We start from the raw sequence: 15,891 nt of genomic DNA, 5'->3' as shown, positions 1-15,891 counted from the left end.
TCTGGAATGCTCGCCTAATTGGCCCCCTCGTCTTCTCTGGCGGCCCGGAATTCCCCACCTTCTCTCGGAGCACTCATCGTGGATTGATTGTGCGAGCTGTCCATCTACCTGCATCTCCCGCCTTCCCCTCCCCCCACGTCCCCTCTCCTTTGGATTGGCTGACAGTGTGCCTCCCCCCACCCCCCTCCACCGCTCCCTTCCCGGGGCCCTCCCTAATTGCCAGCCTTCACTGCCAGATTCCGGGCACACTATTGGCTCTGCAAACATCGAGACTCCTGACCATTGGCTGGGTTGCGCAGTCCTACACGCCATTGACAGGCCTCCCTCCCTCCCCCCACCCCCCCTACCCGGTCTCGCCCCGCCGCCCTTCCCCCGCCCTCCTCCTCTCCCCAGCCGCTCTGCTCCCAGACTCCTTTGCGGCCGTGTGGAGCGAGGCCTTGTTCCCGCGTTGAGCCGCCGCCGCCTCAGCCCGGGCCCAGCCGCGTCGCCTCTGCCCCATTCGCCCCCCCGCCCCCTGAGGGGACGCCCTGCCCGGCCGCCATGTCGGACTACAGCACTGGGGGGCCGCCACCGGGGCCGCCGCCGCCTGCCGGAGGAGGAGGAGGCGCCGGGGCCGGAGCTGGAGCCGGGGCTGGCGCCGGGGGAGCCGGGGTTCCGCCACCGGGAGCGCCGGGCGCTGGGGACCGGGGAGGTGGAGGGGGCGGAGGGCCTGGCCCAGGCTCTGCCCCGCCGCCCGGAGGGGGAGCCCCGGGGATCCGGAAGGACGCCTTCGCCGATGCTGTGCAGCGGGCCCGGCAGGTGAGGAGGAGGCGGCGGCGGCGGCAGTGCCGGGGGGCGGGGGGGAGGAGGGAGCGCGAGGCCGGGGTCACGTGGGGGGGCTGAGGAGGGGGGCATGGGCGCGCGCGCGCGGGGCTGGGGGGGCACGTGGGGCCCGCGGGGGCCGGGGACCGGAGCTGGGTCCTCGTAGGGGGCCTGGCCACTGGAGTCTGTCCAGGCGAGGGCCCGGCACCCCCCAGGCCATGCTCATTCCTGTACTTTGGGAGCAGGGGGAAAGTGGGGAGGAAGAGAGTGCAGCGATCCTCACTAATTGCTCCTTCCTCGCAGGGGTGCGTAAAGGGGAAGGGGGCAGGCACCCACACTCCACTGAGCACCCCTCCATTTATTGTGTCAGTGCGAGGGGAGACCAAAGTGAGGTGTGGGAAGGGGCACCGTGACCTTCCCTCTTACATTTTGGCATGTGGGGGGAGTGGGAGTGGGTGCAGTGACTCTTTCCCATTCATTCTTACTCCCCCATGGGAGGAAGATGGGGCTTGGGAAGGGGCACAGCTCCACCTCTCCCCGGCTTCCTTGTGGCGCCCTCCCCTAGCCCCCAGGCTTCTCGGCAGCGGCTCCGTGGGGTGAGGGAACTCAGGAGCTGGCCGTGGGTGGGGCCCCCCTCCAGGGCTTTGGGACCCTAGGGTGGGACGTATGGTTCGAGAGCCCCCCAAGTCCGGCTCGGAGTACCCAGCTGCTTCTAACGTTTTCTCTAGTGGGTGGGGGGGGGGCGTTGTTATGGTTAGTTTCTGCACAGTAGAAACACATGTTGGACTTTTTTTTGTGTTTGAAGGTTGAGTCCCTTGTTATTTCTCGTATGGACCCTGTGGAGGGAACATAGTATCTGTGGGTCGTCTGAAATGGGCCCCTGTGTGTGATGGGGCAGATTTACCGAAATTGGCTGCTAGGGAAGGTGGTCTTGTCTGCTGCAAGTCTTGCAAGTGGTGCTCTAAAGCACCCCCAGATGGGTGACCCACTCCTCTGCCCCCCACCCGTTTTCCAGCCTGGTGTTTTGGGAAAGATGCGATAACATCATGTCATGACAGAATCAACATTGTCTTCCACATGGACTAAGTGCCAACCTTGGGGAAGGCAATGGGCTCCAGGACTAATGAAAACTCAGAGCTGTCCCGTTAGGGGAACGCCCACATGCCTGCCTCTGTGGTTTGTGGGCATAGCCAGTGGTGGAAGGAGGAGGATTAGGTGCTACCAGGCTTTCCCTGAGTGGTATCTTGAAGGACTTGAGGGCCGGAGGCATAAGTTTAAGCTGTGTGAGGAGTGGCTAATTGAATGACCAAAGCTCTGGCTTCTTATTCCTTGGACTGCTTGACAATTATTCCCACAAACAGACCCTAGAATGAAGGTTAGTAAGGCTGAGTTTGTTTGAAGTGGTTTTTTCTTGGTTATGAACCAGCCTCTAGGAAGCGTTGTGGCCGTGGAGATTGGAATCCTAGGAACATAGGCTTCTGTACCAAACTTCAAAACTGAATATTCGAAGGTGAAATTGAACTGAGGAACAGCCTACTCTTGAGCATCCTGGGAGAACTGGGGGCAAAAATTTGCTTCCGGCCTTGAAATTTCTAAGACTAATTTATGATTTAAGTCCCAGAGGACCTTTATTTTCACTCTAGTAGGAACATTCCTTTGAGGAATGAAAAGAAATCTCCATTTAGGTTCTTGGTGATATGGGAACATTAGGGAGGGAGGGAGGAACCTGTTGGGGTAGCCCTGACCTCAGTGAAAGGGCCAAATAGCAACCCAAGGGGTTCTTTAAGTCCTTATGGTTTCACTTCTGTTTGACCTGGAAGCAGTTTTATAGATTCAGGTACTACCAGAGGAAAAAGAGGGAATTACTAAGTTTTTAGATGAATTCTCAAATTTGAGGTCTTAAAAATTATTTTCATGATATTTTCACCAAAAGGCTTATTAACGTCAGTAGGAGTCAACTAAGGAATCTTAACAACAAGTAGCAAATGATAATTTGGGAAAACTGATGTCTACAGGAGGAACCTCTTTCCAGCTCCTTGTCTTTTTTGTTATTAATTCTCTTATTGTTCTTAATTGATTTTCAGATAGCAGCAAAAATTGGAGGTGATGCAGCTACCACAGTCAATAACAGCACTCCAGATTTTGGGTTTGGGGGCCAAAAGAGACAGTTGGAAGATGGAGGTAACTGCTTACTTGTATAACTTGAGGGGAAGGGGGGAAAGAGAAAAAGCACAGAGAGGTGGTAGCTGTGTGGCTTGAATAGGTGTGAGGTTTTTAAAATTATTTTAAAAGCTTCTGTATTTTCTGCAAAAGCTTCAGGAAATCTAGCTTCTCTGTTAATTCTTATTTCCCTCTTGTCCTGAGATAGCCAATTGTCCAGTTTGGGTTGGGGTGAGACAGTTGGTATAGTTGTGAGCTACTAGAAAGTTTTCTCCCACATGGAACATGGCAAAAGCATGAATAATTTCTCTTGAGGTTTGATTTAGAGTTTGGTACCACATACACACTCACAGTTACCAAGGGCAGCCATGATAATGAGCTAAGGTAACTCTTCTATCCTGAAACACCAGTCTTACTATTCCAACTAAGGTCTGTCTCTTCCCTAGCAGGAAATGCTTTCAGTGGCTCTGACTGTCCCTGAAATCATTGTTTACTTGTTATAAAGGGCTTTTTTAGCCCTGGCGTTGATGGCAGAGTTGAGAATCTGACACTTTTATGGTATTTGGTCTTCTCAGCCAGTCTCTACAAGGTTTGGGAGGGGGTAATGTACAGGTGTATATGCCTAAAAACATGGATCATTAACACTGGTCCTGACAGGCCAGTGGGTAGAGGCTGCATCTAACATTTTCTCAATTCCACAGATCAGCCTGAGAGCAAGAAACTGGCAGCCCAAGGCGACTGTAAGTCCATTTTGGTGTTGTGTAGGAGGGGTTCCATATTGGGCAAGGGCCTGGGACTGAGAGTAGTCTTTGTATTTGTCAAGTGTCAACTTTCCTTTAAGATGGAACACTTGGGAAGTTAGATCCTAAGATTCTGATCCTCAACTCCCAAACATTTTCTGAGCACCTGCTAATAAGGACCCAGCATAGCAGATTTGGGATATGTTAAATGGAGTTCATCATCTTTACGTTCTTTTTCTCATAGCGTTTTTGTGAGGAAAGCATTTTGTAAACCTTAAAATGATGTAGAATCAAGACTGTTTTTATTGGCTGCCAATTAGCACTAGACTGATACTCCCTCTGATTTTTTTTCCCCAGCTCTCAGTTCTCAGCTTGGGCCTATCCATCCTCCTCCCAGGTAAGCCACAGTTTAAAGAATTTCTTGCTCTCTACCCCTAACCTTTGCTCCAGATTTGCTAACAGAGACCTACCTATTAGAATATTCAGTTATTTAGAATATTCAAGTTAGTGAATGTGGTTATTTTATCTTAGCACTTCTTTGAAAGATTAGGTAGGGAAAATTAAAATTGAAATCTTATTTCCTCTTTGTTTATACTTGTGTCCATGGGTTTTGTGGGGGGGGGAGAAATTTGTAACTGTTTATTGGCTCTAGGGCGGTGGACTCAGTTGTTCCTCGTTCTACTGGTGGGGGTGGGGGAAAGGGGTGGTATTGCTTATCTGTCTTCTGTGAGAACTTGTTTCTTGTAATGAAATTTCTAGGGGTTGTCCCATGAACCTGTCACAGAACTATAGAATAAGAGCTGAAAGGGACCTTAGAAATCATCTTATCCAACTCCCTCATGTTGCACAGGAGGAAATAGGCCCTAGAGAGGTGAATAATAATAGCTAGCATTTATGTGGCACTTTAAGGTTAGCAAAGAGTTTTACATGTTATCTCATTTGATAAAGTGGCTTCATTTGCCCAAGGATATATGGTCTGGGGAGGGGGGAGGGGGAGGCATGTTGATGTCGTGGTAATGCCATGGCTTGAGGCATCACAGGTGCCCACATGTTCTCCTTGCCTTTATGTAGGCAGCCAGTAGTACCTCAAGAAGCTCTTCTCGTTATGTAGGTTGGCTAGTGCATGTATTTTTGATTTGAGCAGTCCCTGCAGTTCTGTGTATCAGGGCAGCTGCTCTTTTTCCAGGTGACCCTTCAAGTCTTCTGTCCAGATAATCTATTCACATTTGAATCTGTGATCTCCCCATTTATCCTTTTGCAGGTCTTCAATGACAGAAGAGTACCGTGTCCCTGATGGCATGGTAGGACTAAGTAAGTGTAGGCCGGGGTGGGGGTGGGGGGTAGCGGGCATGTAGAAGCTGCCAGCCCCACCTTGGTCAGGGGCTCTATTATCTTGGCTTCTAAGGGCCAGCTTCCTGTGAGATTGTGCCAGGCCAGACATCTTTGGTTTGAAAGAGTCTCTTGTTCTCATTTTAATTGTGCCCATCCCCCACCCCCACCCCACCCTAATCTTCTCTGGACACTGTAGCTCTTCGGAGTGACTGCTGCCCTCTTTCTTGAAGATGTGAAATGGAGGGTAATACTGACTGCAAAACCAAACCAAACCCTCATGAGCTCTGGGTTCCCTACGTTATTGCTTACAAGTTTTCTTTTAAATTTTGCCCAATATAGTCATTGGCAGAGGTGGTGAACAGATCAACAAGATCCAGCAGGACTCAGGCTGCAAAGTACAGATCTCACCAGGTATGAGAAGGCTCCTTGTGAGGATCTACAACCCGTCCATTGATTACCAAGTCTGTAATCAAGGAATGCATTAACCCAGGTTTCTGTTGAATGCAAGCATTTTGCCTTTTGGAACCATATTAGTTGGCTGTCCCCATTTTCTAGTCCCTGTCAACATCTCTAAAACATCTCACACACACATGCACCCTCGCCATCTCAGAGTTCATATAGTCCGACATATATCTGAACTGACCCCAAATGGGGTAACAAAGAGTTGACGTGACGGAACAACGAATATCTGAACTAGAATTACTTCCTCTCTAGGTTGAGTGGGTGGCTCAAGTAGTATTTTAGGAAAAATTTCTCTATACCTAGATCAGGGAAAGTTTCTTTTTTTCAGAGACCTTGGTCCCTGACTCTATGTCCTTCTTCTTCTTCAGACAGTGGTGGCTTACCAGAGCGAAGTGTGTCATTGACAGGAGCCCCGGAATCAGTGCAGTATGTACTTTGTTTTTGTTGCCTGTTTGTAGGACAGGAATACATCCAGATCAGTGTGCTTAGGACTTCTCAGAGGAATGAATGAATGAATATTGGTGTGGCTTTGGGGATTGGAGGGCTGAGGGGATCATATTCAAGCCTAGATGTTCCTCTGGGCTTTTTTGCCATATAGAACAAGAGGGTCTCTGGATGTAAGATTTTTCCTACCCTATAACATAATCAATGGGGCTGATCATGGTTGTGTTAGATGTCCGTGACTTCTATATCTTGCTGGTTCAAATACTTTAGCAATGACTGACTGTCCTCTCCTCTTAGCACCTGTATTTCTTGGTGATTTTGTTTGCCAGGAGATACACAAACCTGATACTACTTAACTACTTTTTAGGCTGAGGGGGTGTTGGAAACATAACCACTTAATTGGCATATCCTACATGAGAGCATATCCCTCTTTTCTCCACAGGAAGGCAAAGATGATGCTGGATGACATTGTATCTCGGGGCCGAGGTGGCCCTCCGGGACAGTTCCATGATAATTCAAATGGGGGTCAGAACGGCACAGTGCAGGAGATCATGATTCCTGCAGGGAAGGCGGGATTGGTGATTGGCAAAGGCGGGGAGACCATTAAGCAGCTGCAGGTGTGAGAGTGACCCTGAGGACAGCTCTCTTCCAGACCTAGTCCCCTCCCCTCTCTCAGGAAGGTTTACCTTGAATGGTACTGTAGGGCTTGGCATTGATCTCTGGCAACACTCAGCAGAGATTCTCAGAGCCCTCTTATCACTTACCCTTCCCTGAACCCTTTGTCTTGAATCCTGTGACATTGCCAGCCCTTTCCCTTGCCCTGACCTGTTGAGCAAGAGCCTATCATTAACTATGGCATTGATGGTTGTACAGGAGCGAGCTGGAGTGAAGATGATTTTAATCCAAGATGGATCTCAAAATACCAATGTGGACAAACCTCTCCGGATTATCGGGGACCCTTATAAAGTACAGGTAAAGAAAAGAGAGGGAAGGGGTGGTCAGGAATAATTGAAGGGGTGAGGTTTTAACATAACTGCTATAGATGGGTTGGACAGAAGCAGACAGCTGTTAGAAAGGAGAAGTGGTGCTCAAGCTACAGTGGAGATGGTTCTTGGAAAGATCGTGGCTAAGGATAGGGGTTGGGTTTTTTCCTCAGTTCAGACTTCCTTGACTACTAGAAGATAAAAATTGCCCTAGCTCTTTGGCCCTGGTACCCCTAAGGTCCCTTGGCCTAGTTTCAGTTTATTTTGGGTTTTCCCTCTAGACTGCTTGGCTCTTAGATCCCTGCAAAGTTGTTTTTCCCCTGTATACCTACCCTTCCCTTTACTTTTGTGTCAGGATCCAATTTTGCCCACCACCCACCAGTATTGTTAAGGGTAAGCTGGGTGCATAGAGGATATGCTTTTGGGATCCAGCAGGCAGTTATGTCTTCTAGTTAGTGTGATGGGGTTTGAGGGAGAACAAAAAAGTAATTAGAAGAAGAGCCAGTTTCTTTCTTGCCGCTGCTTATGAGTGCCACATATGTTGTAGCAAGCCTGTGAGATGGTGATGGATATCCTCCGAGAGCGTGACCAAGGAGGCTTTGGGGACCGGAATGAATATGGATCCAGGATTGGCGGTGGGATAGATGTAAGAATGCTTTCTCCTGGATTACTAGGGTCAGGGTTGGGAGGGAGCGTTGTTAAGGGTATCCTTTCTGCCTGGCAGCAGAGGGCAGCAGAGACATAGAAATGTACATCACATGGCTTTTCCTTTCCTTGTCCTTTATTCAGGTGCCAGTGCCCAGACATTCTGTTGGTGTGGTCATTGGCCGGAGTGGAGAAATGATCAAAAAAATACAAAGTGATGCTGGTGTCCGGATACAGTTCAAACAAGGTCAGTCTTCCATTAACAAGTTAGGACTGAATGTGTAGACTAGCTCCTCAGAGCCTAGGTTGGAAGGCACCCTAGAGGCTTTGTAGTTCAGCTTGTACCCAGGCCAGGACTCTCCAAAGCATCCGACTTGTGGTCATCCATCTTCTTGAATACCTGGAGTGAACAGGAATTCAGTTATCTCTAGAAGCAGCCAATTCCATTGTTAAGTAGCCCCGATTATTAGAAAATGTTTCCTCATAAACTAATTCTTAGACCCAGAAAGGAAGCTTAAAGAGATCCAATCCAAAGTCCTTATGTTGGGTTGAAATTGCTTCTGTGTGACTTCCTGTACTTTTCCTTTTCAGATATTTGGAGATAATTTGGGGGACTGGCAATGCCATTGGCTCCCAGATTCCACCAGGAATACTTTTTTCTCCCTCAGTATATATGTCTCATGTAACTTCCCTCCCCAGGTGACAGTAGGCCATGACACCATGACCCACAGTGTAGATGCCATTTACTTAGTCTATATTTAATAGTTGCCCACCTGCATCTGACCCTGGCTCTCAGTTAACTTTCTTTCTTCCTTTGAAAGGCAAATCTGCCTGGGGCTGAGACTGCCCTTACCCTGACCTGTTAATATTTCTTAGGGAAGGGAGTGCAGTGTTTGAGATCCAGATTCATTGCTGCAGGGCCAGGATGGGGAATAAACCCATTAATTGACCTGTTATTTCTTTACATTAACTGGCCCAGTTCTCTTTTGTGGGACTATCCACATCTACCCTTGTATTGAGGGGTGAACATTGTGTCTTGAAGACAGGGACCACCAGCTTTGCCATCAGATCCCCTAATTAATCATCTCTACAAGGGAGCAAATGGTGCTGGGCTAACCCCCAGAGAGGGAGGCCTTAGAAATGGCATAGTCCCTCCCTTCTGTGACAAGTGGTGTTGGAGAGGATTTAACAAGAAAAGTTGTTTTCAACTTAGTAGCAATTAGCAAACAATCCACGTACAAATGAAAGCAATTGTACATAAAAACATAAGCTTCAACTTTTTTTTTACCTTTTGTTTTTAAAGGATATGTATGAACTTAAGTAAAAGAACAAATATTCTATGCACTCGTGTCTTCTGAACTTTTTCTTATTTTGTTGCTATTTCTTTATGTTGTTATGGTGTGTAGATGTTCCAGTGCCATTTTCTTGACTGTATAACATAACTGTGATTTCATTTTAATATTTTTTCACTTCATTTTACATATAGATACATAGATATATCATCTCAAAATATGTACATCACTTCCCTAGGTTTTGGAGACCCCATATTTTCAAGGTTGTTTTTGTTTTTTTTTTTTTAATTATTGCAGACAAAGCTGTTAGATCTCATAGGAGATGATGGGAATTCTAGCATCAATTTAGTTCCTAAGGAGACGCAGAGAGATTAAGCAATTTTGCTGAAAGTAATATGGGTATTAAATAGAAAAACCTGTCTCCTTTAATTTACAATGTAATCTCTCCTCCCGCAACCTTTTATTTTAGGCACGTGGTCTTATTAAAACTGCCTTTTTTTGTTGTTGTTGGGTTTCAGATGATGGAACAGGTCCTGAGAAGATCGCCCACATCATGGGACCCCCAGACCGGTGTGAGCATGCTGCCCGAATCATCAATGACCTCCTCCAGAGCTTAAGGGTAGGATAGGCCCCAAAGTGTGGGTTGTAGGAAGCCTAGGGGAATGGGGAGCCAAAACATCCAACCCCTCCCTGTGAGATTTGGAATAGAACTTGAAAGATCACATCACACTTGTTTAAACCTTTCTATTCTATGTTGCATTACTTTTGTTAGTCTGCTCTTGGGATCATAGGATTTAGAACTGACAGGGACTTTTAGCAGTCATCTATAGTATAGTCCTTACATTTTACAAATGAGGAAATTGAAGTACCCAGGAAAGTTAATTGACTTGGAATTATAAAGGGCAGAGCTGGGATTTGAACCCTGTCTATAGTACCTGCTGCTTCATTCTAGGATTACCGTTTGATTTGCTGATCCTCATGTAGTCTTCATCTCTTACAGAGTGGTCCCCCAGGACCTCCTGGGGGCCCAGGCATGCCCCCTGGAGGCAGAGGCCGAGGCCGAGGCCAGGGCAGCTGGGGGCCTCCTGGTGGAGAGATGACTTTCTCCATTCCAACTCACAAGTGTGGGCTGGTCATTGGCAGAGGTGAGTGTCACTACCCACTGCCTTGTCTTTCTTTTTTAAGCTCTCTTCCTAGTCAGCTATGCTCAGAGCTCTCCTGCTATTCCTTTAGGTGGGGAGAATGTGAAAGCCATAAATCAGCAAACAGGCGCCTTCGTGGAGATCTCTCGGCAGCTCCCACCAAACGGGGACCCTAACTTCAAACTCTTCATCATCCGGGGATCTCCTCAGCAAATTGACCATGCCAAGCAGCTTATTGAGGAGAAGATTGAGGTGGGGACAGGGGACAGGGCTACGGAAAATACTATATGGGGCCACAGCTTATGTCTCCTTGCAGTTTATGTCACTGAGCCCAGACTTTGTTTTCCTTTCCTACCAGGGTCCTCTCTGTCCAGTTGGGCCAGGTCCTGGGGGACCAGGTCCTGCTGGCCCAATGGGGCCCTTCAACCCAGGGCCTTTCAACCAGGGGCCTCCAGGAGCTCCTCCTCAGTGAGTATCTTTTTATGACTCCAGGAATCTGGGAGGAGAAGGGATGTAGGGGTAAGGGCAAGTTTTAAGGTCCATTGTATCAATGAGGTGCCATATGGAAGTATCTTCTGATATTTGCTATTAACTGAATAACTTTTGGAGCCTTTGATGTCAAAGCTGAAAGTACCCTTGAGATTTTCAAATTACAGATCTGAGCTGAAATGAGCCTCAAAAATCAACTAGCCCAAATCCTTCAACAGTGCTCCTTCACAATGTTCTTGTGAGAGCTGCGGCAGTGCCAGTGTTATTTTCACACAGCTAGAGTTACATAGGAGGAAACAGGATCTAAAAGTTTAAGCAACTCATCCAGGGTCACCCTCTAGTAAATGTCACAGCCAAGACAGCCCTGGTCTGACTATAAGCCCAGTGTTCTTTTCCTTATTGGTATACTATGTTGGCTTGGCAATATCCCAAGTTATGGGACTGTTTATTTTCTGTATGAACATTCCTAGAGATGGGGAACTTTTTACCTAGTAAGGTAGGCCATTCCATTTATTGACAGGTCAAATTGATGCTTTTCCTTATATCTAGCCAAAAATTGGTCTCTGTAATTTCCAGCCATTGATCTCATTGTATAGATAAGAAAATATATGTATCTGATAAAAGAACCTACCTGACATCACACAGCAATTTTTCGATAGATCCAGAATCTTCTGCCATCTTAATTCCCCACCATTGATGCAAAAGCCAAGTCCCATTGTTACTCACCAGTACCTTTTTCCTTATCTTTTTAAGTGCGGGAGGGCCCCCTCCACACCAGTACCCACCCCAGGGTTGGGGCAACACCTATCCACAGTGGCAGCCACCTGCTCCTCATGACCCAAGTAAGTAATTAGCTATAGGGGAAGGAAAGAAGGCTCAGTTTCCACCCCATCACCTCAATTCTGTCTTTGCTTTCCAGATAAAGCAGCAGCTGCAGCAGCAGATCCCAATGCCGCCTGGGCTGCCTACTACTCACACTACTACCAGCAGCCTCCAGGCCCTGTGCCAGGTCCAGCACCAGCCCCCACGGCCCCACCTGCCCAGGGGGAACCCCCACAACCCCCACCTACCGGACAGTCAGACTACACTAAAGCCTGGGAAGAATATTACAAAAAAATAGGTAAGGTTGGGGAGGGACCACTGAGAAAGAAGACAGGGTTACTTGGGTGTCTCTCAAGGGGAACAGAAGCAGAAGCATCTGTGATCAAGGGAACAGAAAGAAAATGGCCATTTCTTCTATGGCCATGAGTCTTCTATTTGGCAAACGACATGACCTTGATGATCCCCATCTCTTCATGCTTCTTTAGGCCAACAGCCTCAGCAGCCTGGTGCTCCCCCTCAACAGGATTACACAAAAGCCTGGGAGGAGTACTATAAGAAACAAGGTGAGCTGGTGCCTGCTGCATTCTGGGGTTGGAAGGGAAGAGGGGTCTGATGATGAAATGGAGCTCACTTTTTCCTTCTTCACCCTCCTCCCCAACCACAGCGCAAGTGGCCACTGGTGGTGGACCTGGAGCCCCCCCAGGCTCCCAGCCTGACTATAGTGCTGCCTGGGCCGAATATTACAGACAGCAAGCCGCCTACTACGGACAGACCCCTGGTCCTGGCGGCCCCCAGCCACCACCCACACAGCAGGGACAGCAGGCAAGTGGGAATTGCCACCCTCCTCCTCCTCCTTTTTCCTTCCAACCCCCGGCTACCGTCCATCCTGCCTTAGTGGGTAGCGCCGGAAATCCCTTCCCCTGCGGGGTGTGCCCTTGATGCCAGCATCGGGGGCCATGTGGCCGGAGGTCTCCGGGAGTCCCCACAAGACGGGGGACAATGTGCGCTGGGCCCAGAGGTTAAACAGAAGAGGCCTCCCTCCGCCAGCCTGCTTGTTCCTGTGTAACGCTGTCGTGATGTTGGGGGAGAGCACGAAAAAAAATACAAGGTGGAACTTTTGAACTGGTGGGTGGTCCTGGGGGTGGGTGGGGGGTGGGCAAATAGCTTGAATGTTGGTTGCCATCCCAGCCAACTAACTCACTCTCACTCACTCTGTCTCTTTTTCTCTCGATCTGTAAATCTGGCCACTTGAGTTTTAAAAAGCCTTTTTCCTCCCCTCCCCCAGGTTATGGATTTATTATTTTTTTATCAATGATCATTTCCCCCCAAGTCTGAGTGATTGTGTGTGTTGCAGGCACCCCCTCTCCGGGGTCAGCGCCATCTCTGGCGGAGAAGAGGGGACCGCCCCAGGGAGGGGCCAGGGTCTCCCTTTCTGCCCCTCCCTGGCTGCTGCTCCCCATCCCCACTCCGCCTTGACTGAGTCTCTTCTGCGAATTTTCTCTCCCCCCTTCTGTCACTCTTGTGCCCGCGCCTCCAATCCTGATCCTGGTCTTGTCTGTGGAAGTGGGCATGACGATCATTGCCACCCTCAAACCTACCTCACAGGGGTGTTGTGGGGACACCATGATCTTGAACAATGTTTGTTGTAAAGCGCCGGGAATCGCCCTCCTCTGAATGAGGGTGCACCCCGAGAAGGAGAAGTCATCTCGCGCTCTCTCTTCCTGCCTGTTATGTGGTTGTTTCTCATTCTTCTTGTTCAAAGAGCCAGAGAGTCTGATTTCAAATACATACTTTGGAGCACTTGTCTAGGGAGTTGAACTCCACCCTCTGGCCTGCAAAAATTCACTCTGCATTTGCCACAGGGTTGGGGGGAGTTCCCTGCCTTCCTCTCTTCTCTTCCCTTCCCCCTCAAAAACACTGCTCCTTAGGCTGTTCTAATCCCGTCCTGGTGACCCTTCTAGTCTCCTCTTCCCTTCCTCCCCTTCCCCTGGTAGTGACCAATTCCTATCTCTTCCCTCTCCGCAGGCTCAATGAATCGAATGAATGTGAACTTCCTCATCTGTGAAAATCTTTTTTTTGTTTGTTTTTTTGTTTTGTTTTTGTTTTGTTTTTGGCAAGAGAGCGATGGCTGCCTTGGGGAGGAGGGAGTGGGGTGCAGGGGGAAAGCAGGCCCCGCTGGGCGGATAGAGCACTTGCTGAGTGTTTTGCGCTCTCTCGCTCTCTTCTCGCTTGTTCTCACTCTCTTTCTCTCAGTGTCTCACATACTTTTTTCTCTCAAAACTCTGGATTCCTCATTTTGAGCCGGCCATAGAAGAACTAAATCTCTGCAAAAAGCAAACAAATAGAATCTATACAAATCTCTCTCTCTCTCTCTCTCTCTCTCTCTCTCTCTCTCTCTCTCTCTCTCTCTCTCTCTCTCTCTCTCTCTCTCTCTCCCCCCCCCCCCACCTTTTCCTCCCTCTTTCCCCTCTCTATCCCCCATTCCTCTCTACCTCCCTTCTTGCCTTCCTAAAACTGCCTCTTTTGGGGTAAGGCAATCCATCCTTTCCCTCTTCACAGACACATCACCACCACCAGCCCCCTTCTTATTTTTAAAATAAACTTTCAAAAGAAAAAAATCATCTTGCTTTTTTTTTTTTTTAGTTAGAGTTGGAACATTCCTTGGAGTAGGTGTTGGGGCTGCAAGAAAAAATAGAAAAACATCTCCCTTGCCCCCTCCTGAAACAGCAAGGCCCACTCGAACCCCCTTGGTCTCTGGTCTCCCATTCTTCTCTTCCTGCCCTCTTTGAGTAGCAACTCCTGACGTGCGTCCCTTCCCATCCCTTCCCCTCTCCAATTCCTGGGACTGGTCTGTCATATTTCATCTGTTCGAGAGGAGATTGAAACTGAAAACAAAATGAGAAAGAAAAACTTTAAAAAATTTAAAAAAACAATTGTATGGCAGTTTTTACTTTTTATCGCTCGTTTTTAACTTCACAAATAAATGATAACAAAACCTCCCCCTGTGTCCACTGGGTGCTGTCTGTCTGTCCTTTTTCTCTCTGTCCGTAGGATTTTGAAGCGGATATTGTTCACTATAGATGTTGTAAAAGCCTGATAATGGTGATTGAAAAATACAAGCTTCCTGTGTTCATTTTATTTTTTTTTTAAGAAAACAAAAACAAAAATACAGAAGAAAATAGTTTTCCGCAGGCGCATTGTGCTTTTTTTCTTTCCCTTTTTTTTGGTTAAATAAAGTGCTTTTTTTGTTTTAAAAAAAACCCACCTTGTGCTGGGTGCAGTTGTTTGCTGGTGGGAAAGCGCCGTTTGGGGTGTGGGTGGGACCTGGAGTAGAGCCCTGGACCTCATCCCCCATATCCCTCTGTCCATTCTGGGGGTGCTGAGGGCTACCTGCCTATTTTCTGTGCACAGTTCCTATGGTTATTTTCCTGTGCTTGAGAACCAGGGACCTTCTCCCTTGGGATTTGGGGGTGGAGAAACTGGAGCATCAGCTGATGCCTGGCACTCGATGGTTCCCATGGCTGCAGTCTCCTGGTAGAACCCCACGTGCTGAAGGCCAAGAGGAGAGTATAAGTCTCGTAGTGGAAAATGTAATGCAGACAGCTCTGGATTCAGAGGACCTCGGGTTCAAGTCCCACTTCCTCTACTTGCCACCTATGTAGCAGTTGTAAAAACATTTGTATTTGCTTCAAAGGGCTGTTGTGAGACTTAGCTGAAAGAATAACTGGAAAATGCTTTGAAACCCTACATCATGCTATATAAGTGCTGGTTAAGATTTCCCCTCCCTGGGCTTGAGTTTCTTCGTCTGTAAAATGAAATGAGACTCCACACAACTCGTGTTCCGATTCTAGGACCGCTACCTCCTTCCAAGGTTTGGGGTAAGAGCCAGTGGGGATGTCTGCCTATTTTAAAAGGCCCACCTCTCCTGAAGGATCTAGACCTGGAAGGGTTTTGAAGGATTTTTTAGGGATCATTTACACCAGGGCCGTCCAACCCTAAGTTTTTATTGAAACAATAGACGCTATATTTTGATTTGCCAATTTAGTGAGAGCTCTGCTGTAGCTCGGCTTCGTTCACTAAAGCCCTTATGTAAATCTCTGCGTGTAGGCAAGCCATATAAATGCACTGTGGGCCATGTTTTGGACAGCCCGGATTTACACCAACTCCATTTTACAGATTAGAAACAGGCCTCCAGGGTGGTGCCATTCATCTACCCTTGTACTCATCTGAAAAGCCAGCGCTCATGCCGTTTTACCACACAGCCTTGGTCTCCATCTCCAAGGTTCCCTTCAATTCACACTGTACCCCACCCCTGATTTTGGGGGGACACGTTTCCCCAGCTCCTCTGGAAAGGAAAAGAAATAATTTGTAACACTAGGATTTACAAGGCACTTGCTTCACAACAGCCTTTTTTGTATGTGTGTGGGGGCAATTGGAGTTAAGTGACTTGCCCAGGGTCACAACAGCCTTTTGAGGTATGTAGAGCAAGGGTTATTATTAGTGTTGCAGATTAAAAGAAAGGCTGGAGAAATAGAGGGATATGTCCAGGTTCTTCGTGCCACTAGCAAGAATCGGGACC

General features: G+C 48.1%; 1 protein-coding gene across 2 annotated transcripts; it reads left to right on the top strand.

The window, feature by feature from the left end:
- The first annotated feature begins 418 nt into the window (after positions 1 to 418).
- Positions 419 to 13,715, top strand: LOC118829932 (KH-type splicing regulatory protein). Of its 2 annotated transcripts, XM_036736759.1 has the most exons (20): positions 419 to 798; positions 2,886 to 2,982; positions 3,663 to 3,701; positions 4,059 to 4,098; positions 4,963 to 5,012; positions 5,373 to 5,444; positions 5,864 to 5,921; positions 6,382 to 6,556; positions 6,813 to 6,911; positions 7,470 to 7,568; positions 7,712 to 7,814; positions 9,378 to 9,478; positions 9,860 to 10,004; positions 10,093 to 10,253; positions 10,360 to 10,469; positions 11,244 to 11,332; positions 11,410 to 11,610; positions 11,798 to 11,875; positions 11,977 to 12,134; positions 13,338 to 13,715. In XM_036736759.1, the coding sequence occupies exons 1-20, from the start codon at positions 541 to 543 to the stop codon at positions 13,344 to 13,346; spliced, it is 2,142 nt and encodes a 713-aa protein (XP_036592654.1). In that variant the 5' UTR covers positions 419 to 540; the 3' UTR covers positions 13,347 to 13,715. The 2 variants fall into 2 exon arrangements, with proteins under 2 accessions (XP_036592654.1, XP_036592645.1); XM_036736750.1 differs by lacking the exon at positions 13,338 to 13,715 and having other exon boundaries at positions 11,977 to 12,446.
- Positions 13,716 to 15,891: the final 2,176 nt, after the last annotated feature.

The sequence above is a fragment of the Trichosurus vulpecula genome, chromosome 1 (assembly GCF_011100635.1).
Source record: "Trichosurus vulpecula isolate mTriVul1 chromosome 1, mTriVul1.pri, whole genome shotgun sequence".
Taxonomy (NCBI): domain Eukaryota; kingdom Metazoa; phylum Chordata; class Mammalia; order Diprotodontia; family Phalangeridae; genus Trichosurus; species Trichosurus vulpecula.
This window is presented reverse-complemented; position numbering and strand designations above follow the sequence as displayed.